This window comes from Hylobates moloch, unplaced genomic scaffold (assembly GCF_009828535.3).
Source record: "Hylobates moloch isolate HMO894 unplaced genomic scaffold, HMol_V3 SCAFFOLD_1, whole genome shotgun sequence".
In the NCBI taxonomy this organism is placed as follows: domain Eukaryota; kingdom Metazoa; phylum Chordata; class Mammalia; order Primates; family Hylobatidae; genus Hylobates; species Hylobates moloch.
This window is the reverse complement of record NW_026652276.1, coordinates 46,147,431-46,172,659: the sequence shown is the minus strand read 5'-3', so window position 1 is coordinate 46,172,659 and position 25,229 is coordinate 46,147,431. Positions and strand designations below refer to the sequence as shown.

General features: G+C 36.1%; 1 protein-coding gene across 1 annotated transcript in view; it reads right to left on the bottom strand.

Moving 5' to 3' along the window:
• Positions 1-328: 328 nt before the first annotated feature.
• STK17B (serine/threonine kinase 17b) overlaps positions 329-25,229 on the bottom strand; it is a 35,333-nt gene continuing 10,432 nt past the window's right edge. The window contains exons 3-8 of the mRNA XM_032755098.2: positions 22,904-23,116; positions 12,469-12,613; positions 10,322-10,448; positions 8,004-8,052; positions 6,404-6,583; positions 329-4,490 (exon numbers count right to left, since the gene is read on the bottom strand). Of these exons, the coding sequence (XP_032610989.1) occupies positions 4,208-4,490; positions 6,404-6,583; positions 8,004-8,052; positions 10,322-10,448; positions 12,469-12,613; positions 22,904-23,116 (997 nt within the window). The 3' untranslated portion in view covers positions 329-4,207. The remainder of the gene's footprint in view (positions 4,491-6,403; positions 6,584-8,003; positions 8,053-10,321; positions 10,449-12,468; positions 12,614-22,903; positions 23,117-25,229) is intronic.

The following is a 25,229-nucleotide window of genomic DNA, read 5'->3' as shown; positions in this document are numbered from 1 at the left end:
ATAGAAATATACAAAATTATGCATTGATGAATTGTTTAAAATGCTATGAACGAGCCTTGCAGGAACCTAACTCTGTATTTCCCCTAGGAGCAATGATTAGTAACTAAAGTGTGGGAATTTTATAGAACATAACTACCATGAATGAGAATTGACTGTACCTTGGTCTACAATCAGATTATAAATATCCTGAAGAATCTCTCATTCATCTTTAGTGTAACATGTAGTGCACTACAGTGCAACATGTAGTACAGTTAAATTCATTCACTGATATTTTCTAAAAATTATTCCTTGATACCAGCGAATAGACCTACTTGTTTTCAGATTTATATGCCTTTATAGATATGTTTATTAGACACAAAGAGGGTTCATAGATGACCTAGGTCAAAGGCTAGAACATGCAGACATACTTTTAAGAACAATAAATTTAGAAATGCTTTGAAACAAATGACAACCACAGATACAAAAAAGTGCTTTTTAATTTTTAGCCAGAATGATCAAGTTGATGTAGATTTTTTACTGGAGTACTCATAATAATGTCTGTCCATATGCCTTAAGCAATATTATTATTTAATAAAAGATGGCAGGAAGTTGTAATTTATGGAAAATTTACAATTATTCTTTAAAATACTTTTATAAAATTATAAATTGATAATAATCCCCCCAAACTTAAGTCAAATAATTTTAATACTACTTGAAATTAAAGTACAGTTGTTTATACAATGAATAAGGACAAGATATCAAACTGAAAATTCAAAAATAAACAGAAGAAATGTAAACAGTTCTAAAATATCAATATTTATAAATGTTGCTTAGAGGAAGGCTATTCAAAGCATGGTCCATTAACTATTTGTGAGCTGTCCAGAATGAAAGAGGCTTGTGCTAGAATGAAAATCAATTACATCACTAATCATACTGGCTCAGTTGACTTTTTTTAAATAACAAGACTTCTTTGATAAAGGAAGCAATGTGTTGATTTATATTCTGGCACAAGTACCTTATCTCATTACTGACTAGAGCAGGGGTCCCCAGTCCCCAGGCCACGACCGGGCTGCACAGAAGGTGGGGGGTCGGGGGGGCGGTGCCAAGCATTACTGCCTGAGCTCAGCTTCCTGTTAGATCAGCCATGGCATTAGATTCTCAAAGGAGCTCAAATCCTGTTGTGAACCGCACATGCAAGACATCTAGGTTGCATGCTCCTTACGAGAATCTAATGATAAATGTAATGTACTTGAATCATCCTGAAACCATCCCCCTAACCCCCCAGTCCCGTGGAAAAATATTCTTCCACAAAACCCGTCCCTAGTGTAAAACAGTTGGAGATCGCTGGACTAGAGAACAGTTAACGGCTTACTTCCTTTAAAGTGCCATTACAATTTCACTGCTCAGAGCTAGGTTCTTTACTGTAGGGAAAATTATTAAAATGCAATTGTAATTGTCATCTATATATCATCTATTTAAAAATCCCATCTATTTAGGGATCCTACCCAAAACGCAAATTAAACTTTAAAATAGCACAATATAACACTTATCTTCTCATGTGTTCAAGTGTTACTGACATTTGTCCACTCATAGGGGCTCTCTAGATTCCTACTTTAGAGAAACACACTATGCTTTCCAATCTTGGGAGAAAAAGAGTAACAACTGAATCATTTGCTAAAAAGCTCTTAAATGACTGACTTTCATATTCCAATCAATAACGTTATTTAAATTTACACCTTTGTAAAAAGAGTGGATTTTTATATTCTTTGTGCAACCACTAGTTGCTTTTTTACTAAAAACTTAGTATCAGGAAAAAAGGCATGGAAATTTACAGCTCTGTATTCTACTAACTAAAGGTAGATGTAAACTATTTTAAGATTTTCAGAGAAAGAGAAAGTTGGTATAAAATGTCTTTTTACAAATGAGCTTATAATTTAAAATTCAAATATTTCCTGATTTTTGGGGGGATGGCATGATTCCTCTAAAAATTAAAAATATAATATGGTCTTCAGAAACATAATCATTTCCTCACTATCCAATGACTTACTAACCTTTACTTGCATTATCTTAATACCAAAGGCAAGTAAATGGACAATCAACAATTTAGAAACAACTCATCAGTTTTAGATATACAAGGGCTCAATTTAGATTATACAATGTCTAGTTTATTGGATCAACAAACTACTTAAAGAATTTAAATGCCATAAGAAGAGAACATAAAGTCATATAAAGAATATAAATGTCATAATTTATATGTCATAAGAAGAGAGCTCCTGGGAGGGGGCGTGGTGGCTCACGCCTGTAATCCCAGCACTTTGGGAGGCCGAGGCAGGTGGATCACTTGAAGTCAGGAGTTTGTGACCAGCCTGGCCAACATGGTGAAACCTCGTCTCTACTAAAAATACAAAAATTAGCTGGGCACGGTGGCATGCGCCTGTAATCCCAGCTACTCAGGAGGCTGAGACAGGAGAATTGCTTGAACCCGGGAGGCGGAGGTTGCCATGAGCTGAGATCATGCCACTGCACTCCAGCCTGAGAGACAGAGCAAAACTCCGTCTCAAAAAAAAAAAAAAAAAAAAAAGCTCCTTTGGCACCTGAGTTGAGCATAATGTACCACAGCAAAGAATCTTGAAAACTGTCTAAAGAATGTATTGTATCTATAGATATATACATACACCTGTACATACACACATGTGCACACATACACACACAAGTAGAGAAAACTTTTCCTTAACAAATGCTGAAGACGTTAAAGGAATTCACCATGTGGTCAAATAAAGTGACCTGATAGTTATTCAAAACAGTTTTAAGTTATTATTAAAGAATTTGGGAACTTACCAAAATTTTGAGAAGCTAAAGGTCTAAAGGGGGAACACCAGGTTGTTGTTACTGTTTGTCAAAATATTTCTTTTGATACAGCAACATGGTCATGAGATCACAGTTATCTTAACATGGTAACAGACCAATATAACGGTCATCAGGTGAAAATTCATAAAAGATTACCCAGAAAGGACTAAATGCCCCCGTCATTAGGGCTGGATATAGTCTCTAGCCATAAGCAAGCATTTTGCTCTCCCTAGTCTCTTTCTTGCATTGGTCCCAGCAAAAGACCACAATGAGGGGCCACTCTGCAGAGGGCTTTAAGCTGAGCCTCCTCACTCACTAGGGATTTCACACAAGAACTTCAGACGAGCCTGATGTCATGTTTTATGATCACATCAGTCTTGCTACTGCTGACTCGGGCACTGTGTTAATAGACCTGCCGGTGCTGTAATTTTTTATGCATACTTTTAGAACTCTGAATGACTGGCTTGTATTCTAAGATGCAGAAGACATCTAAAATTCAGTAAGCTGTCTGAGTGTGTCAACATTTTCTTCTATATTCAATTAATAAATATGTTTGACTAAAAATAGAGAATATTTAACTTTACCTAAGTATCTTCTACTCTAGAAATTCTGGAGGATTAAAAAACTCTACACTTGCATACCAAATATCTCCACCTTCCAGACCTTATCAGATCTCAAGTAGGTTGGGAGGAGGAAAAAGACATTTGCGTTAAAATATGAAGCCATGCTACTCTTTTCTCTGCTCCAACTTGTAAAGAACATCCCTGATCAGGTTTCTAACTCCCTCTTTGCTCTGGTTAAAGGATCTCTCTCATATAACAGACCATAGAGAATGAAAATCTTATGAAGTTTCAAAATATTTGTAATTGAAAGACATTTTCAATTGTAAAATGTCTCTTGAGCATCTATAAAGTAGAAATTATTTTGGCTTAAACTTCATACTGCTTTCCTAAACAAATTATGTTGATGGAGGCATGGTATAAGAGTCACCTTAGAGACAGAACCTATTAAATTCCAATGTCTTCATTGTGTTCAGTTTACACCAACTATAATAAAACTCAAGCCACTTTTTTTGTTGATATACAAAACATTTTGGTAAGTTCATTTGAACTTGAATTATTTCATTAACATGTAAACTCACATGTACAATTTTACTTTTTGTCATATATTTAAATATTTTCTTATCTGCAGAGCTATCTCAGGATATGAAATCATAACATGCTAGCAACTAGTAATTTAACATTAAAACACTTCCCTAAATTATTCCATGGAAAAGTGCATTTACAATATAAACATGTCATATATGAAGCTACAAACCATAATCTCACTGGAGTGGATATAAAATTTCAAATTCAGTCCAAATGAGTCAAAGAAAAAAGTGCTAACAGAGCAAATCTGAAACAAGTTCATGGGGATTGGGTAATGAGTCATCGAAACGAAATCTTTTGGAAACCATGCTGCTATCCTCTGGGATATTCTCTTTGTCTTCTCTATCACCACAGGTTCCATTACAGGAGGATTTAGAAGTCTTGTCTTCAGAGGACCTTATAAAATGATCCTCAGTTTGAGAGGAACTGGAAGTTTCTTCAGGGTGAAACAAGTTTTCAAAGTCCCACTGCTGTAGCCAAGAATGAGAAAGGCATATCTCTGCTGTTGGTCTTTTCCTTTGAAAGAAAGCACCAAGGGAAAACTGAGAACTAAAAATCAAGTTGAAAATGCCTTCAGTTTGATAGATTATAGACATATTTTTTACTTATTGTGAAAATAAAACATACTCATAGTATAAAATCCAAACAGTACAGAAGAGAATAATGATGATAATAGCTGCTAACATTTACTGAATGCTTAGTTATATGCCAGGGACTATTCTATATGCTTCAAATACATTATTTAACAATCACAAGAAACTCATGAAATGGGTACTATTATTACCCTCATTTAACAGATATGCAAAGTAGGGTACCAGGAGGCTTGAAATTTACCTCAAATCTCCTAACTTGTAAATGGTATAGTTAAGTGGAACTCTGACTCTATCGTCTGTGCTTTTAAGCATTACACCATATTATCTCTCATGAAGGTAAAAAGTAAAATTATTTTGTTTTCTCATTCCCCAGTCCCACCTCCAGATTTTTTTTCTACATATATGTGCATATATGTGCATATACATACACAAACATATACACACACATACACACACACACAGCTTCACATACTCCATGTTTCTGCAATTTGCTTTCTTTACTCCCTCAATAATGCATCTCAAGCATTTTTCCACATCAGTACAGAGTTAACATATTTATTAACAGCTATATTATTTAGTACTCTTCCATATGGATACACCATAATTTAACCAGATGCCAATGGAAGCTTCCAGCATTTTGCTATTATAAATATGCTTCAATGAATACTGAGAAATTTTTTTTTTTACTATTATACTTTAAGTTTTAGGGTACACTTATGTTCATACGATGAGTTACTAGTAAAGTTACTGGGTCTTTATATTTTGAAAGATGGTGCCTAACTGCCCTCCAAATCACTTTTGTTTTGTTTTATTTTTGCAATGGAGTCTCTCTCTGTCGCCCAGGCTGGAGTGCAGTGGTGCGATCTCAGCTCACCGCAACCTCTGCCTTCCGGGTTCAAGCAATTCTCCTGCCTCAGCCTCCTGAATAGCTGGAACTATAGGTGCATGACACCACGCTCGGCTAACTTTTGTGTTTTTAGTAGAGATGGTGTTTCACTATATTGGCCAGGTTGGTCTCGAACTCCTGACCTCATGATCCGGCTGCCTTGGCCTCCCAAAGTGCTGGGAATATAGGCGTGAGCCACCACGCTCAGCTGACTCGCTTCTTTTGTAAGCCTGTCAAAAGGCATCCAATCCTTCAAGATTTCACAATCAGTAAATGATACTTGTTATGTATGTAAAATTATTTTATTTTATTTATTTTTTTGAGACGGAGTCTTGCTCTGTCACCCAGGTTAGAGTGCAGTGGTGCGATCTCTGCTCACTGCAAGCTCTGCTTCCTGGGTTCATGCCATTCTCCTGCCTCAGCCTCCCAAGTAGCTGGCACTATAGGCGCCTGCCACCACACCCAGCTAATTTTTTTGTATTTTTAGTAGAGATGGGGTTTCACCGTGTTAGCCAGGAGGGTCTTGATCTCCTGACCTCATCATCCGTCTGCCTCTGCCTCCCAAAGTGCTGGGATTACAGGCGTGAGCCACTGCGCCCGGCCGTAAAAGTATTTAACTATAAATCATTTACAATAAAGTCTCATAACCAGCCATGCGTATTGTAAATTTCTATGACTAATTATTTTAGGTAATTTCAGGGATTAGTAGTGGTTTGTGAGAGAAGTAACTCAAATCTTTTCTTTACTTCAAAATCCCCTGCTGTATATTTTATATCTGAAGTTACGTATTTGTTAATGATTGCTCATACCACCCCTCTATTTTACCTAGAACTTGTGCATATTTCTAACAATTTTATACTATTTTAAAATACACTTTCTTAATCGGCTATTCTGTAATAGTATTTAAACAAACTAAATTTGCAATAGTATTTAAACAAATTATTACTTACTCTGGATTTTTTACTAAAAGGCTCTGAATAAAGTCTGTGGCCAGCTGTGAAACTGATGAAAAAGTTTCTTCTGAATAATCTACATTAACTTGAGAAATATTGAGGTATGTTTCTTGATTATCTTCTCCCACAAATGGTGATGTGTGAGTTAACAACATATATGCTATTATACCAATATTCCTGAAAAACAAGGGAGGGGAACTTAAAATGTATGTTAATTTTTAAACATTTATATAAAGTACAATCGACATTCAACATACTCCTCTCCTCAAAACTGGTATGGTTAAACTACAGATTTACATTGCAAAGTTCCTATATTATTAAAACTAATGATCTCAAAGTGTGCCTCACAGAAAGAGAACACAAGGGAATGCACGTGTTATATAAATACAATGTATTCAATATATATTATTATTGCTACCACCTATCCTTCACACAGATACCTGCTGTGGAGTACACAAAGCTGCTGCAGCATTTCCTAAGTGGTTTCCAATGGCAAAGTGATGACTTGTGAGATGTAAAGAGAGGTTCTGCACAAATAGAGGCTGCAAGTTTGGTGAAGCACGAAGCTGGGCAGGCAAATTTTTTCACTGCAAACCTTTTAAAATCTGTAAATGTGTTAATGGCAAGTCTGGTGCCCAGGAGTCAGAAAAAGACAATATAGTACATGTTTCACCAACTTATTTAGCCATACCATCTTTATTCCTGGGCAAACCCATGAGCAGTTCCACAGAACATGGAACAGGTCTAGACCTTCCACTTGGTCTGAGCAGTCAGTCCCCTTTGTGGTCTCAACTGAAGCTCCAGTATCAGTTCTGGTTCTATTCCCTATCGTATTCTCTCTTTGCTAGCTACAAAAACTCACAATTTCCCAGAGATGTACTCTCATAAAAGTACATTTTTGGGTGGGCCTGACCTAATTATTCTGCTTAACAAATACCTTCTTCTAGCTTTTTTTGTCATCCAGGCTGGAGTGCAATAGCATGATCTCGGCTCACTGCAACCTCTGCCTCCCCGGTTCAAGTGATTCTCCTGCTTCAGCCTCCTGAGTAGCTGGGATTACAGGTACGCGCCACCACGTCCAGGTAATTTTCACATTTTTAGTAGAGATGGGGTTTTGCTACGTTGGCCAGGCTGGTCTCTAACTCCTGACCTGATGATCCACCTGTCTTGGCCTCCCAAAGTGCTGGGATTACAGATGTAAGCCACCATGGCCAGCCAACTCTTTTAGACCTAGATCAGATGTCTCCCTTTGTGAGGTGGAGCCCAGCAATGGACTGTCTGCTGCTGCTTCTATGCTTATTAAGCATTTTGCCTTCATCATAAAATATGTAGCACTGTACTGCAGGTATTTTGTTCTTTTACTCAACTGAGTTTTCATCAGAGAGAGAGATTTTCCTATTTATTTCTATAATTTTGGCTCAGAACTTGTGTTACTTAAAAATAATGGAAAGGTAAATATTTTCCTGTAGCATAATAATGATATTCAAATAAAATCTTTTGAAGAAAGCCTTATTATTTACTCTTGGAGTCAAAGAACCCCAGAATATACATTTCCCAACTTTCCATAACGGTGTTTAGGTAACTAACAACATCTTACCACATATCTGTTGCTGTGGTAATGGGATCATAGTTCAGGATTTCTGGAGCTGAAAGAGAAGATAAAACTTAAATTCAATATTGACAAATTTTAAAACAAGAAAATCACTTTATATTCTGTTATAACTGGGACCGGGCATGATGGCTCATGCCTGTAATCTCAGCACTTTGGGAGGCTGAGGCAGGCAGATCACCTGAGGTCACAATTCGAGACCAGCCTGGCTAACATGGTGAAACCCTGTCTCTACTAAAAATACAAAAATTAGCCAGGTGTGATGGCACATGCCTGTAATCCCAGCTACTCAGGAGGCTGAGGCAGGAGAATCCCTTGAACCTGGGAGGCATAGGTTGCAGTGAGCTGAGATCCCACCACTGCACCCTAGCCTGGGCGACAGAGTGAGACTCTGTCTCGGAAAAAAAAAAAATTGTAACTGGATTTAATTTTGGAAATCCTAGTGATATAAGATGATAGAAATTTAGAAATTTAGCACAGTATTAATTATCCTATGATTGGACATTTAAACATCCCTAATATTGAGTAAATTATATGATCAGATGGTTCAAAAACATGGATAATATTCTTGGAGTAATTAATGGCTAAGTAGTTAAACTCATTTAGGTTAATCTCAGAAAAAACAATTATAAAAAAGTAAAACGCTAGAAGCTAGAATTTTAAAAAAAATTTTAGTTTTATTACTTTAGAGTTAATTTGCATTATTTTATTAGACTAATTTAGGTTTTTCTTTTGGGGTAAACAGGATTATGTGCATCTGCAATGACATTATGAGCAAATTTTGCTTCTCGGAAATGCTAGATTTTCTTTTTTCTGATGGGAGTTTCGCTCTTGTTGCCCAGGCTGGAGTACAAATGGCATGATCTTGGCTCACTGCAACCTCTGCCTCTTGGATTCAAGCAATTCTCCTGCCTCAGCCTCCCAAGTAGGTGGGACTACAGGCATGCGCCACCATGCCTGGCTAATTTTGTATTTTTAGTAGAGATGGGGTTTCACCAAGTTGGTTAGGCTAGTCTGGAACTCCTGACTTCAAGTGATCCACTCGCCTTGGCCTCCCAAAGTGCTGAGATTACAGGTGTGAGTCACCGCACCCAGCCAGAAATGCTAGATTTTCAAGTGGATTAAACATTCCTCTTAAATTATCAAGGACCTAATTTCCAAAGCAATTAATTTTCTGCTGTCTTCACTTGCCAAAAAAAGTGCAAAATAAATTCTCTATGCTTTCTAAACATTACCATATTATTTCAAATCAGTAGAGTCCAAACTAGGATTTATGAGTGAAAAATAATTTTCTTGTTTCACAATATGGTTTCATAATTTCTCCAAGGAGAAACTGTTTCCTAAAGCCTAACATTTTTATTAATAAAGCCTTTAAATCATATACAGTCAGCTTCTGTTAAACCACCTACATTTTCACATACTTCTGTGAGCTGTGTTACCAATAATTACATTCATTTATTCTAGGACTATAGCCCCAGTTAGCATTCAAAAGTTAGTAATTTTCTCTGTTTTTTATTTTTGGAAAAGACAGCTGCCTAGCTGAGTCGCACTGGTCTGTTTAACTGTATCTTTTCAATGTCCACATGGGGACATCAGTATGAACAACAAACAAAAAAAGGTAAAAAGATTAAAAGTTAAAATACTTCCAATTTATATACTGCTTCATACAACTTAAAAACCTTTCATATGCATAATCTAATCTGTTGATTTCATACAATATGCCCAGATTACCTAATCAAAGGTTCTTTTTGGCACTCTTCTTCAAAACCCTACTTTCACAACCCTATGCAAAACCTCATATTCTAAAGCAGCAGCAATAAAACAAAAATGAGGTGGCCGACTAACAATTCCTGTAAGTTTAAACTGAAGATATCTGTATTGTGAACAGCTCTGGAATTGGGACCAGACAGAAATAGAAGTGAGATCTAGCCAACAGCCAGGCTTCAAAGACAATCATGGGCCACTTGACTGTAGCAGTTTTTCTTTTTCCATTTTTCTCTTTTTCCCTAACTTCCCTCTTACCCATTTCTTTTTTCCTTATGTAGAAATCCTTTATACACAAACATTCAACTTGTACATTTACATATTCAGTGTCCCCTGAATTGCTGTAAATGTTTCATACTTTTATTCAATACATTTCATTTAAATGTGTCATAACCTAACCAAATTTTTAATGTATCAAAATACTTGAACCAATCAAATCCTTTTAACTGAATCGAATTACATGCTCTAAAATATAATTCTACAGCGGTATCATTTACTTAATAAATTTCAAAATGGTATAGAAAATAAAAGGAAATTCTTACCTAAATATTCTGGTGTTCCCATGATTTCCCGAAGTTCACACGCATGCCCTATTTTTCGAGACATTCCAAAATCTACTATTTTAATGTCCCCGAGAGGGTATATGCTGCTCAGTAATATATTCTGTGGCTAAATAAAGTACAACAAAAACATGATAAGTAATATACAATAAAAGCATACTAGTCTCAAACGGAAGGTATATTAAGTGGAACATACGGCTCAGCTATTATACATTTCATTGAGTCATGCATCAAACATTTACTGACTTACTACTTAGGAGGAGCTATTATTCAATGATGCATAAAGCCAAAAACACACCCAAAAAGGATTCTAGGTTTGAAGAGAAAAGAAGTTAAATGGAAAGATTAAGCTATAGAATACTCAGTAATAAAAAGACTACCTCATTCTGTCAATAAGAAAATCCAAGAAGGCTTTGCAGTAGAGATGATGCTTAAGCTGAGACTTGGCGTGGTGGCTCACGCCTGTAATCCCAGCACTTTGGGAGGCTGAGGTAGGCAGACCACAAGGTCAGGAGATCAAGACCATCCTGGCTAACATGGTGAAACCCTGTCTCTATTAAAAGTACAAAAAAAAAAAAAAAAAAATTAGCCAGGCGTGGTGGTGGGCACCTGTAGTCCCAGTTACTCGGGAGGCTGAGGCAGAAGAATGGCGTGAACCCAGGAGGCGGAGCTTGCAGTAAGCTGAGATCGCACCACTGCAATTCAGCCTGGGCGACAGAGCAAGACTCTCTCTCAAAAAAAAAAAAAAAAAAACAAAAGAAAAAGAAAAACAGAAAGGTGCTCTGGGAAACAGCACAAAAGAAGGCATGAAGGAATGAGCATGTAAACATTTCCAGAAATGAAAAATGGTTCAGTACAATGGGATGATTCTGGATGAGCCAGGTCTGACTGTTCCCTGGCTTTAGCTTAGACAATAAGAGGGCATAGTACACCTCATCCATTGCCTCCTAGAACCACATGATTTTGCTTTACTACTACTGTAGGCCCACAGCCTATTACAAAGTCCCCATACCTCTGCCAAGGTGCTGCTCCCAAAATCTGTGCAAATAATTCTAACAGTCACTTAACTTTGGGGCAATCTCATGCTTGTTAAAGCACAGAGCCTATTACAGGAGAAAAGGTAAAGGTAATTAGCTCTGTTGTTGTCGACCACAGGTTTATATGCCATCCCGGACTTCAAGGGCTATGCGATGCTATGTAATGTACTTGCGTTGATGTTAGCAGGAAAATGACCCAACAGGAAGCTGGTGGCAGCATGATTATCTTGGCATTTACTATGTTGCTTCTTTTCCAGTATTTTATCAGTTGGGGAAATAGCATGGATACTAGATGGCAAATACTGTCCCCCTGCTCCATAGTGGGGCCCAAAACAGAACTACAGGGTTTTTTCTTTTGAAAAAGCGGTAAGAGGATTTGGAAATTAAGGGAGAGGCCTGGGCTGTAGGTGGAGATTTTTGAATTATTATTATTATTAAAGTGGTAATAGAAGCCAAAGGGTCATGCAAGGAGACCACATAAAAATAGAAGAATCTAATGCTCAAAAAATGAGAGACAGACTCATTCAGATCTTAAGGTCCTTGTGTGGTTATGAAGGAAGGATAAGGAGAAAGGATAACAACATGAGAGATGGAGATGAGAGACTGGAGGTTCGGGGCTTGGGTAAAGAGCCTGAATGATCTGGAAGAAGCCAAAAGACTGAAAACCTCAAGACAAAAATGAATGAAGGGTAATAGGAGAAAATGAATGAGGATTAGCAGGATTTATTTTCAGAGATGGAGATTACACAATTGAGCATTTCAGAGATAGACAGCATTTTAAAATAAGAAGGTCCAGGATGTGGTTGTAAGAGTGGGATAGAATGGAATAATTCCATCTAATGTAGGATTAGAACACAGGAATGATGCATTTTAAGAGCCCAGTAATTTGAGCTGCTCACACATGCAGTCTTCTCCTTTCTGCCAATATAAAATTAAGGCCCTGTAGCACACGTAAGCAAAGAGCATACCAGTGCAGTCTAGACGACCAGGAACCAACCATTGTTTCCTGTTAATACCAGTTTGCAATTGTGCATACTAAGAGCAGAAGAAGAACACAGATGTTACATTACTTTAAATCACATCTTACGTTACCTTTAAATCAAGGTGTACAATGTTATTCTGATGTAGATAATAAACTCCTTCAAGTATTTGTTTAATGAGTCTGATAACATCATTTTCAGAAACCATTTCAGCCAACTCAGGTAAACACAGGTTGAAAATTTCTCCACCTGCAGCACTTAAATAAAATTCAAAGAACAGAGACTTGAAAATTCATTCACCTAAACACTTTTAAATATTGTGTACCTGTTAAGTAAAAGACATACAACTATATAAATGTTAATACATTACACTTAAAGACAGGGCAGGGAAGTGAGAGATCTTTAAGGAAAAAAATAAGTGATGATGGCTGGGCGCGGTGGCTCATGCCTGTAATCCCAGCACTTTGGGAGGCTGAGACAGGCGGATCACTGAAGGTTGGGAGTTCAAGACCAGCTTGGCCAACATGGTGAAACATCTCTACTAAAAACACAAAAATTCGCTGGGCATGGTGGCAGGTGCCTATAATCTCAGCTACTTGGGAAGCTGAGGCAGGAGAATCACTTGAACCTGGGAGACAAAGGTTGCAGTGAGCCGAGATGGCACCACTGCATTCCAGCCTGAGCTACAGAGCAAGACTCCATCCCAAAAGAAAAAAGAAAAAAGAAAAGAAAATAAGTGATGAGACTATTTCAAATTCTGGGTACTAATACTTGAATATTAATAAATAAAACTGAATTGCTTTATGATCTAATAATGTTGCAGCCTGCCTTCACTGCAATAAAGATAATAAAAATAGTAGCTCTTTGTGCTCTCCTCATATGTATACATCTATATGTATTCATATATATACATATGTTTTCATATATATGAATTCTTATATATGTATTTTGAGCCTCATGACAAACATGTGAGGTACATGGTTATTACACCCATTTTACAGTAGAAACAAGTACAATTAGGTTAAGAAACTTGAATATGAGTAAGAATCTGCATTCTTAGCCAATACCATCCTGTATTGTAGCTTCATGCAGAATACTTGGGGCCAGAACACAAATAAATAAATAAATAAATTCTAAAGAACTGAAATTTAAAGAATGCTGAAAAAGGCATAGTGAAAAATTTCTAGGTTTGGAATGAATTATTGAAACATAAAATCCTAACTCTTCTATTTACCTGCAATATAACTTAGGGTCAGTTACTTATAGTCATCCATAAAGCAGAAATATCAATAAAATCAATAGATTTTTTTGGGGGGGATTAAATCTAAATAAGATAAAATTAGTCAGAACATCATGCAAAAACATTTATACAGTTATTCATCAAATTTGTAAGGTATATTTGGGAATACACAAGTATATTCTATATGATAAAATAGTAACACACTCTAGAAAATATTATTACTGTATTTTTACTTCTTTGGCTCACTGCTACTACCACATCAAGAACAGTATCTAGCATGCACTGCAGTAGGTGGTCAGTAATGTTTATTGAATGAATGAATGATGGAATGGGCAGTGATTCTTTAGAGGGGTTGAAACTGGGGATTCAGAAGTCTCAGTGACTGCCAAGAGGAAGAAATATGTCATAAGTGTTAGGAGCCATAAGAAGAAAAAATAATGGTGGGCTCAAATTTGAGTCCCAAGTTGAAAGTCACAAGGACTGACACTTCACACTGCAGATATAATTTGCAATTGAGCAATCTAAACACAGTAAGCCAGTTAGAAGCCACAAACATTTGCTGCTTTACACTTTCTGACTTTGCAGAAAAAAACTCTGTAGGACAGCTTATAAGGAATACATGTGAAAGCTCCAATCACGTATATGTCACTTTAAACCCATTACACTCACCAAAATTTGCTGTAAATTCGTGAGACATAATTTTTTTTTTTTTTTTTTTTGAGACGGAGTCTCACTCTGTTGCCAGGCTGCAGTGCAGTGGCGCCATCTCGGCTCACTGCAACCTCTGCCTCCTGGGTTCAAGAGATTCTCCTGCCTCAGCCTCCCGAGTAGCTAGGACTACAGGCGCACGCCACCACGCCCAGCTAATTTTTGTATTTATTATAGACGAGGTTTTACCATGTTGGCCAGGATGGTCTCGATCTCTTGACCTCGTGATCTGCCCATCTTGGCCTCCCAAAGTGTTGGGATTACAGGTGTGAGCCATCGTGTCTGGCCGAGACATTAATTTTAATATCTGCCTCAACATATCATGATAAAGATAATCTGAGTATTGAAAAGTGTAGTTTGCTATTAAATTTATAGTAGTGAACTCCAAAATAAGGTATAGAGAGACCATTTTGGGAATTCACATTTTTTTAATCTAAAAAAAGAAATACACTAATCTTCAAGAATAATTAACATACAGACTGCCTAGCGGCCCTTGGTCTGCATGTCAGTATTCATTTCTCACACCCCTTCTCAAGGTCTCCTGAGGGTAGAGTGGCACAGAATGGCAGTGACACCATCACTCCTTCCCTTTCCGGTTACACTGTTTAGTTTCAATGATACAAATCCTCTCAAAATAGAAAGTGGTCTAAATACATTCCTGCAAAGACAGTCAAAATAATATTACAAATAGTATTATATTAGGTAACAGTACTAATGCAATCATAAGCAAATAAGAATCACTTTAGATTCTCTTAGAATTTATTTTTTGTTAGGTACTTTACAGGATATAAATACTAATAATCTAGTCCTATCTTATAAAAATCAGACCAAATAACTTGAAATTATTAGAAAACAGTATAAAATATGAATTTATATATTTACACCCCCTAAATATATAAAAAATAGATGTGTATTCTTCATATGTACAGCAACATAAATTGTTTAGGTAAGAAATTTATTCTTGAATACTTTATGATTATTTACCAACATTTTATATTACAAATTCATTAAAGTTACTTCAATAACCAGAACACTCCACCAATTCTAAAAGTAAAAACAAAATACAAGAAAGTAAAGTGAAAGTATGGAAAGCAATTCCCAGTGCCTAGGAAGAGACAGGATAGCATGGTGCATATAGGAGTACCTACTGAAATCAAGACTGCCTGGGTTTCACTGTAGCTCTGTCACTAACTAGGCTAGGTGAACTGGGACAAAATGTGCCTCTGTTTCTTCTACTGTAATGTGAATAATAGAATAGCTCCTGCTTCATGGTCTAAGAATTAAATTGGATAATCCACATAAAGAATTGAGCACAAACATCCTAAAAGAATCAAAGCAGATCATTTCAATAAATACTTATCACAGTGTCTGACACATGGTAAATATTCAATAGATAACAGCTATTTTTTTTTTTTTCCCGAGACTGAGTCTTGCTCTGTCGCCCAGGCTGGAGTGCAGTAGCGCAATCTCGACTCACCACAACCTCCCCCTCCCGGGTTCAAGCAATTCTCCTGCCTCAGCCTCCTGAGTTGCTAGGACTACAGGCGTGTGGCACCACACCCGGCTAATTTTTTGCATTTTTCAGTAGAGACGGGGTTTCACCATGTTAGCCAGGATGGTCTCCATCTCCTGACCTCGTGATCCACCCACCTCGGCCTCCCAAAGTGCTGTGATTACAGGCGTGAGCCACTGCGCCCAGCCAATATCAGCTATTATAATGAGCCAACAAACATTAATTGCAAATCTAGCCAACATCTCGCCTTTCCAAATTTTGGGACTTTTTGTTGAACTCTGATTTTGAAGGAAATTTTTAAAGTCTTTGCTAAATTAAAATCTATTTTTAGAAACACTATATGGTACACATAAAGATGCACACACTATATTCTTAAGTGAAAAAGGAGAGTTACAGTATGCCCAGTAGATCAAAATTTTATCTCTAAAACTACATATGCACAGACCAAAAAATAAGAGTAATTTTTAAATACAGGAACATACCATAAAGTAACCATCATTTACATGTGATTTCTCTTTTCTGTATCTCCTAAATTTAACACAATGAATAGGTATTACTTTTATAATCAGGGAAAATATCCTCAGTTTTTTGCTTGTTTGTTTTAATAGTAAGATCAAATAAAATACTATGATTGTCAGCCAGTCACACTGTCTCTTCCTTTTAGTTTGACAAGCTGACCAATGCATTTCGTAGGACTGCCATTTCTCACACAACAGAGGAACGAAGGTGGAGCTACAGAAAATACGAAAATTAGGAAGAGTTAAGAGGAGGGAAAGAACAGATAACATAAGAAGCAAATTGCAGAAGTTAGCAGAAATTGGAAAAAAAAACAGGCAATGAGTAGCAAACAAGACTTCTGTTAAGGAAACCACTCTGAGCAGTCACCCAGAGCAGTGACTAAAAAAAAAAAAAAACAAAAGAAAAAAAAGAAAAAGAAAAATATCTACAGTCAGAAAAGCCGCCTATATCATTATCATTGACCTGGGAGCTACAATCAGGTGACTTCTACTCTTTCTCTCTAAAAAGAGTTTGCCCCTTGCAGGGATATCAACAAAAAAATTTAGAAATTCAGCAACTGTGTTCACTTGCTCATGCATATATACATGTGTTATGTGTGACAATATGTGATAACAATACTTTCGCACAGGTTACACAGTCATGAAAACCTATGTGCTATATATTATCTAGATCTATATCTGTCTTTTATAGGAACAGCAAGTAGAGAAGATCTTTTAGAAATATTCCTACAACATAAAGTTAATATGTGAAAGATTAAAATCAGAATATTTTCCTATCAAAAATGATAGATTTCTGTGAGTTATAGAGAGCCAAGATTTTCAGTAAAACAAAGTAATATCTCAATTATCCATAAAATGCAAATCTAGTCATATAGCTTTGAAAAGCCATGGTAAAGATTTTTAAAATAAGCATTTATTTCTGGTGATCAAAACGAACTTGTTTTAAGATTTGAATATTAAGTCTCTTTAAAATTATATTCCTATGCTAATGGAAGAAACACAGTCCATGGGATTTTAGAATGGAAAGACACTGGAGTATTAACTAGACATATGATGTGAATACCAATCTCCTTTTTTGCAGGATTGCTTTAAAAATCAAATGAGAATACAGATAATGTGCCTATCACACTGCCTGCCAGAGTGTAAATGTTCAACATACGTTATGGCTGAAATTGTTAAGATCATATTAAAATGTTATTTCTCTGGTGACTGAGATCATTCCAGAAGGTAAGGCTTTCTGTTTTGCATGTTTTGGTACAGTCTCCATCCTTTTCTGTTGGGTACTTAGCATTTACTTAGAGATGTTTAGTAGACAAAATTTCTTGACAAAAAGAAAATAGCATTCTCACATAATCTGAGTTGTCTCTGATGAATGTAAGTTCCCCTTTTGATCTTCACTATTTCTAGGACAAAGTTTTTGTTGTGTTCTCCAAAAGGTAAGTTTTGTTTTGTTTGTTTTTTGTTTTTTTTTTTTTTGAGACTTAGTCTTGCTCTGTTGCCCAGACTGGGGTGCAGTAGTGCGATCTCGGCTCACTGCAAGCTCTGCCTCCCAGGTTCACACCACTCTTCTGCCTCAGCCTTCCAAGTAGCTGGGACTACAGGCGCCTGGCTAATTTTTTGTATTTTTAGTAGAGATGAGGTTTCACCATGTTAGCCAGGATGGTCTTGATCTCCTGACGTTGAGATCCGCCCATCTTGGCCTCCCAAAGTGCTGGTATTACAGGTGTGAGCCACCGTGCCCAGCCAAAGGTAAGTATTTTTTATGACCAACTTTAATTTGCTCAAAATGCAGCATTAAAAACTTAATATGTCCAATTAGATAACACCTTCCTTCCAGAAGTTTTTAAAAAAGCTTTTTAATATGTATAGCTATATTTTATTTAATTCTACAAATATGCGTTAAAGACACTTGGTATGGAAAAGTCTTTGTCTCATGGATAGTGGTGATGGAATGACTCAATTATCCTCAAATTTTCCTCCCTATGTATAAATAGATCTAATACTACCTTCCAGAAAAGTAAGATTTATATTACTTTCTGAAGAAATAAAAGGCTAAAACAATCATGTAGACTTCATAACTCGCAATGAAATATTTTCCCATGAACTATGTATTAAAATAAAAAAGGAAAGATTTTAATAACTGTTAAAAGTGACAAGCAGGTTGCAAGAATTTGAGATTAATTCACACAAGTAAACTAATCCAAAAAATAGGTTAGGTAGAGGCAAAACAAAACACAAAAGCAAAAAGAGCCTATAGTTTTTCCAGAAGAAAGTTCTAGATTGATTCATATAATTAGCAAATGTAACAAATCAAAAAAGTGCCTTTTTTTTTTTTGAGATGAAGTCTCGCTCTGTTGCCCAGGCTGGAGTGCAGTGGTGCCATCTCAGCTCACTGCAACCTCTGTCTCCCAGGTTCAAGCATTCTCCTGCCTCAGCCTCCTGAGTAGCTGGGACTAGAGGCGTGCACCAACATACCCGGCTAATTTTTTGTATTTTTTAGTAGAGATGGGGTTTCACCCTGTTAGCCAGAATGGTCTCTATCTCCCGACCTCGTGATCCCCCTGCCTCGGCCTCCCAAAGTGCTGGGATTACAGGCGTGAGCCACCACGCCCGGACAAAAAAGTGCCTTTTAAAAGTGACTGTGTGCTGCTCATATGGAAGGAAATTTGACAACATCTAATACAACTACATATGCATTTACTCTTTGACCAACAATCATTCTTCTAGGAATTTACTCTAAAGCTACATCTCCATAATAATTCCCATTCACAGAAGGTCGACTAACTAAAGCAAGATCCAACCATACAACAGAGTACTATGCAGCCATTTAAGAAATCAGCCATAATAATAGTCAAAAAGATGCCTATGAACTAATGTAGAATGATTTCTGGAATATATTCTTAAGGAAACAAACAAAAACACAAGGTGCAAAGGAGTATATATACTATACTACCTTTTCTGTAAGTAAGAATAGTAAATATATACAAGTGTGCTTATATTTGCAAGAAGAAACACATAAAGAATGAGCCAGAATGAATAAATGTGGTTACCTACAAAGGTTCGGCTGGAAGAGAGTAGAAAGAATAGGAATGAGAGCAAGATTTTGCAGTACAGGGGATACATGTTTATACTTTTTTTGGTGGTTTAAAAAAACAATTATTTATTTTTTATTTTTTTAATATATGGAGATGAGGGTCTCAGTTTGTTGCCCAGGCTGGTCTCGAACTCCTGGATTCAAGTGATCCTCCGGCCTTGGCCCAAATTGCTAGGATTACAGGCATAAGCTACTATGCCTGGCCACATTTTTTTAAGTTTTGAATCATGCAAACCTTTTTTAGAATTTCAGAATAAGAATTTAAAAAATCACATCCTAACACTGAATATAAACAGAAACAAATGTATCTAACTATATATATAACTCTAACTAGATACCCTTAATGGGCTATAGTCTAACTGTAAAAACAAAGTCCAAAAAAAAAAAAAAATTGTACTAAGTAGTTTGCTGTTGGTAGTAGTATTAGTATTGTTATGCTGTAACTATTTTGTACGTATTGTTGGATAAAGTGAATGAGCAAGTATTGCTGAGAACCTGGGTTTTCACTGTGAGAGAGGGGAGATGCACATACAGAACGTGAGAAGCGATGAAGAACCTTGTAGTGGTGGACTTGAATTGGAGCTATGAGACTAAATTCATGATTTTGAAAAAATGATTTCCTAACACTATCCTTAGAAAAGGCCTAAAAATAACAATACTCCATTAAAAGTGAGCATGTCCAACACCCATATTTGGTTTCTAAATGCTATTCCCCACTTAAAAAAACCAGAACTTCTCAGAGAGATGGCTGATTACATGTCTGGGGCAGGCAAGATAACAAGATGACCCTGGAAATCTTGGTGTGCATAAAGCAAGGGAGTCCTCAAACACCAATGAGATTATATCAAAAGGACACAGAAGTAGCTTGAAAGGGAACCACCAATAAGCTTCGGACAATTTGAGCATGAAGAAAAGACAGTGGCAGAAACTGATTAGAACTCATTAATTAAAACATAATGGGTTATTTTCTGTTAATGCCATGTGTTAGATTAATTTAAAAAAACATGAAATCCATAGAAATATTAAAAAGTGGGACAGGGAAATCACTAGATGAAAAGTTAAGAAGATAATATTGGCCAGGAGCGGTGGCTCACGCCTGTAATCCCAGCACTTTGGGAGGCCGAGGTGGGTGGATCACGAGCTCAGGAGATCGAGACATATTGGCCAACATGGTGAAACCCCGTCTCTAGTAACATACAAAAAATTAGCTGGGTGTGGTGGCACATGCCTGTAATCCCAGCTACTTGGGAGGCTGAGGCAGGGCAATCGCTTGAACCAGGATGTGGAGGTTGCAGTGAGCTGAGACTGCGCCACTGCACTCCAGCCTGGTGACAGAGCAAGACTCCATCCAAAACAAAAAACAAAAAAAAAAGATAATATTCACATAGTCTGTAAATATCACCACACAGATTAATTAAAAAGGGAAAATGTTCCTTTACAATGAGGAGAGCTAGAAGACTACACCTTAAGCATGTTCAAATTTAGCAAAACCAGTAATAAAACAACCTGACTTTATTGCCACCTGATGTGATACAATAAATACACATCATCACCCACACCAAACACTTCAGCATAAAAAGGAATATTGTAATACCGACAACTTTCAAATGGTTCAGTAAATGTGGCAAAATGCCAACAACTGGTGAATAAAAGTGAAGAGTATAAAGATGTTAATGGTACTATTTTTTCAACTTTTCTACAGACTTGAAATTTTGTAAAATAAGAGTTGGGGAAGAAAAAGTGTGTAGGATGATTTGAGGACAGAACTGACTGGGTGATAGTTATTAAAGATTCCACCATTTTAATTTTACCATGTTAAAATTATGCCACACTACTAAAACAACTATACCTGATTAAATTTTTACCTTCAACTGAGACTACTAAATGTGACAATGCCACCCCAAAAGCGGAAGGCATAGTAATTAAGCCAAAGTCCTAGCAACAAATTTAGTGGGTCTTAGTCACTCTGGTAAGAAATTTAATACATTAATCCACTTAAACATTTTCTGAGTGCTTGCTACATTTCAGTCAGAGGTATAGAGATCAGTAAGTTCTGCCAGTTTACTGGGTAAGGTACCTGAGTCAATTTTCCGGAGTATGAACAAGGTCCATCCATAAAATGTCTCAAATCTTTCCGGTGTATTTTGTCGTTGCTGTTTGGATGAACCCCCAAAAGAGGATTTTATGAAAACAGTCAATGTTCTTATGTATATTCATCCTCCAAACCTAGTATTCCACTACTGTTTTGACAAATGTTAGCTACTTTTTACACACTTCAAACATGCAGATGTTATGCAAGTAGGTAACTTTTTAAAGGTCAGCTGAAGAATCTTTGACAAAAATAGTAACAAAATATATAAAAAATGAAATCATATTGGTAGTATCTTGGCCTTTTCTGCAATTCTAATTTATTTTGAAAGTGCTATATAACATGCCTTAATATGGTTCTGGGAAATGTACATAGTATTCATTCTTAAATGAACTACTTGTCAGTTTAACATTTTGCAAAATCTTCATTTTCATTCACAAGTTGATTCCAGCCAATCTATTTTGTGGAACAAAAACATTAATTTAAAAATAACTAAATACAAAAATAAGGTTAATATACCTTTAAATTTAAAAAGGCAATGATGCAAGTTAGTTACTAAAAAGAATTACTATAGTTAGCAATACATTTTTTACTAAAATAAACACTTATCTCTTCGTAGTTTATCACAAAATGTATTTACTTCATTAAAAACTATTGGCACCTAAGGCATACTGAACATAAATCTAACTGATCTCTTCCAATTGTCACAGATGTTCAAACACATTTTACATACTTAGAATAAACGTGTGGACAATCATGCAACAAAGGCACTCTGTAAGAGTCACAAGTCAATATACTAGGTAACAAACCGTTACCTTAACAATCCTCTACCCCTACCACCTGGTGAACTGTAGCATACTGGGGGTGTTTTCACTTTTTCACAGACTTGTTGCAAGAGATATATTTATTTCTTATTGCTACAACTAACATAGTGCTTTACACATTACACATACTAAATGTATTTCTTTAACAAACAATGTTTTAAGCATAGTTTTATGCAGTTTCCCTTTCTATTCTCCTTATTTTCTTGAAGGTATTTTTCAAATAGATGAAGAAAATATACAAATTACTCCAATTCTATCTGCCCATCAGACTGTGTTCCAGAAAAATTCAATCAATTAGCCATTAACAAAATAATGTATATTCATTTCTCCACATTCCTCAAATGTTGTGTTTGTCAATTGTTTATTCTGTGCTGTTAGTTTTTGTGTATGTGCCTGAGGCTGTACATTTAGTCTTATGAAAATATCTGAATATAAATTAGGTCCCTTCTACATTTTATTAACAGGACTCTTTATAAGTTCTTGTCACACTTTTATCATTCTTGTTCTTGACATTTTAATCACCATACCAATTAAAATAGGTACCATTTAGTATATACTTACTATTCCAATATCAAAATGATTTCACTTGTATTTTCATAGACCTCATGAAGATTAATAACACGGGGACAAGACTTTGCCAATTCAAGCACAGCAATCTCGTGTAAAATCTCTGCTCGACAATCCTGTCCTCTTCTTCTCTTTTTTAGAAATTTTGCAGCATATTCTTGGCCAGTAGATTTTGAAATACATTGTCTAACCACAGCAAATTTTCCTCTGGGGGAAGATGAGAACAATCAATTTTAATTTTTCTGCAGAGAACAACGTTAGTATATTACAGATTCTGTTATACCTCCAACTTAAAGTCAATTCTTTGAAATATCTGTGCCATGAAGAATTTATCTTTATTCTCTAAATTGATTCAAATATCATATGTATTTTTATAAAATTTATAGTGCTATCACGTACAAATGTAAATGGCAAACTATAGCATCAGGATAAGACAGAATTATATTTATTCTTCACTATTAAAATGATACATTATCTTGGGAGGCGGAGGCAGGCGGATCACTTGAGGTCAGGAGTTCAAGACCAGCCTGGCAAACATGGCAAAACCCTGTCTCTACTAAAAATACAAAAATTAGCCAGGCGTTGTGGCACATGCCTGTAATCCCAGCTATGCAGGAGGTTGAGGCAGGAAAATCTATTGAACCTGGGAGGCAGAAGTTGCAGTGAGCCAAGATCATGCCACTGTACGCCAGCCTGGGTGACAGAGTGAGACTGTCTCAAAAAAAAAAAAAAGATACATTATCATTGCAGGGAAATAATCTCATTTGCATACCAACTCCATGCCATGCTCTTGATATAAATTATTGTGTTTAAGTATCACAACAATCCTATATAATAAATGCTCTCCTGTTCTTCACACCTCAGAGAAGATATGTAATTTAGTCAAGGTAAAGATTTAAACTCAGGTCTATTTCCAAAAACTGTACCCTTCACAGGGTATCATGTTAATTCTCTAATTAGAATAGCTTACCTTCAAATATAAAATATTAAAGTGAATGCAAAAATGGGTATTTGACTTATTTAATTAGTAATTTTTCCTTTCAACACAATCAATTTTTACCACCTTTAAAACTTTCTATCACAATTGTCAATTGTTTTAGCAATATGTCTCTTAGTAATGCTCAGTAGTCTTCGAAGCCTGTAACAGATAACTAAGGTATATGTGTCCCACAGAAAATATTCAAAGATACTTCATGATAAACTAAGAAAATAATGGTTATCAACAGCTATGTACAGACACATCCATTAAGGTCATGTTTATCATTTTAGAAATAAGTATGCTTTTAGCTGTCTCCAATGGCAGTGCTTAGTACCTCTGCCAAAATTTAAAGACACCGAAAATTCATTTCTATTAGCATATGTGTGTACTGTAAGTCTACAGCTGCCCAAAATTTATTTTCACAAAGGCCTAAAGCTATTCTGAGTCAAGGATTATTTTGGGAAATTAATAAAAGCTATTCTACTGACTGCCTACCCAGAAAAATATACACAAGCCCTTAAATAGGAAGTTTTACATGTAATTCCAGAGGATTTTCAGATCTTAAAGCCCATCCATAAACCTTGTAAGGCTGGGTATAGGGGATCCAAAATTAAGAACCTCTACCTTAACTTTTGAATTACTCTCTGGTTTCTGATACTAACAAATCAGGTATATATAAAAGATCTTCAGGAAGCAATGTTTGTTCCATAACTCCTCTTGCCCCCAATTCCCTTCAATATTTCTAACACAGTCCATCAGACTCTTAGCATGGAAAACAAAACTTAGTGTTTAGGGGTACGGGGTGGAAACTGGGGGACTAAATTGCTTGACTGTATTTTACTAGCTATTCGCAAAGGCCAAGATGACAAAGATTCCTACTTTTTATTACCCAAATTTCCTCAAAATTGGTGCCAATGAAAAGTACCGGAAATCAAACTATAATTTGACTCTTCTATATTTATCAAAATATATTAACACATCAACTAAATAAATTTGCATATAAAAACCTGATTCTTTGAAAGCAGTTTTAAGATTTGAGAATGTTTAACTATAAAATATTTTCTCATTGTATGCAGAAGGAATACAAATTGATGGGTTTCGATGAGCACACACACACAAAAATTAGTCCCCTTACTTTTTATTCAATCCATTGGTGTTTCATAATTTTATACTGGATAAACTGAGTCAGAATAAGATTAAACACCCATGAAAGGTCATAAATGGAATCGGAGCCCCAAGAATAAAACTGTGAAATGTGAATTCCTAACTTTCTGTTCTAATCACTATAAAACAATTCCTCCCTTTAAAACAGTTTTGTTGGGCCGGGCGCAGTGGCTCATG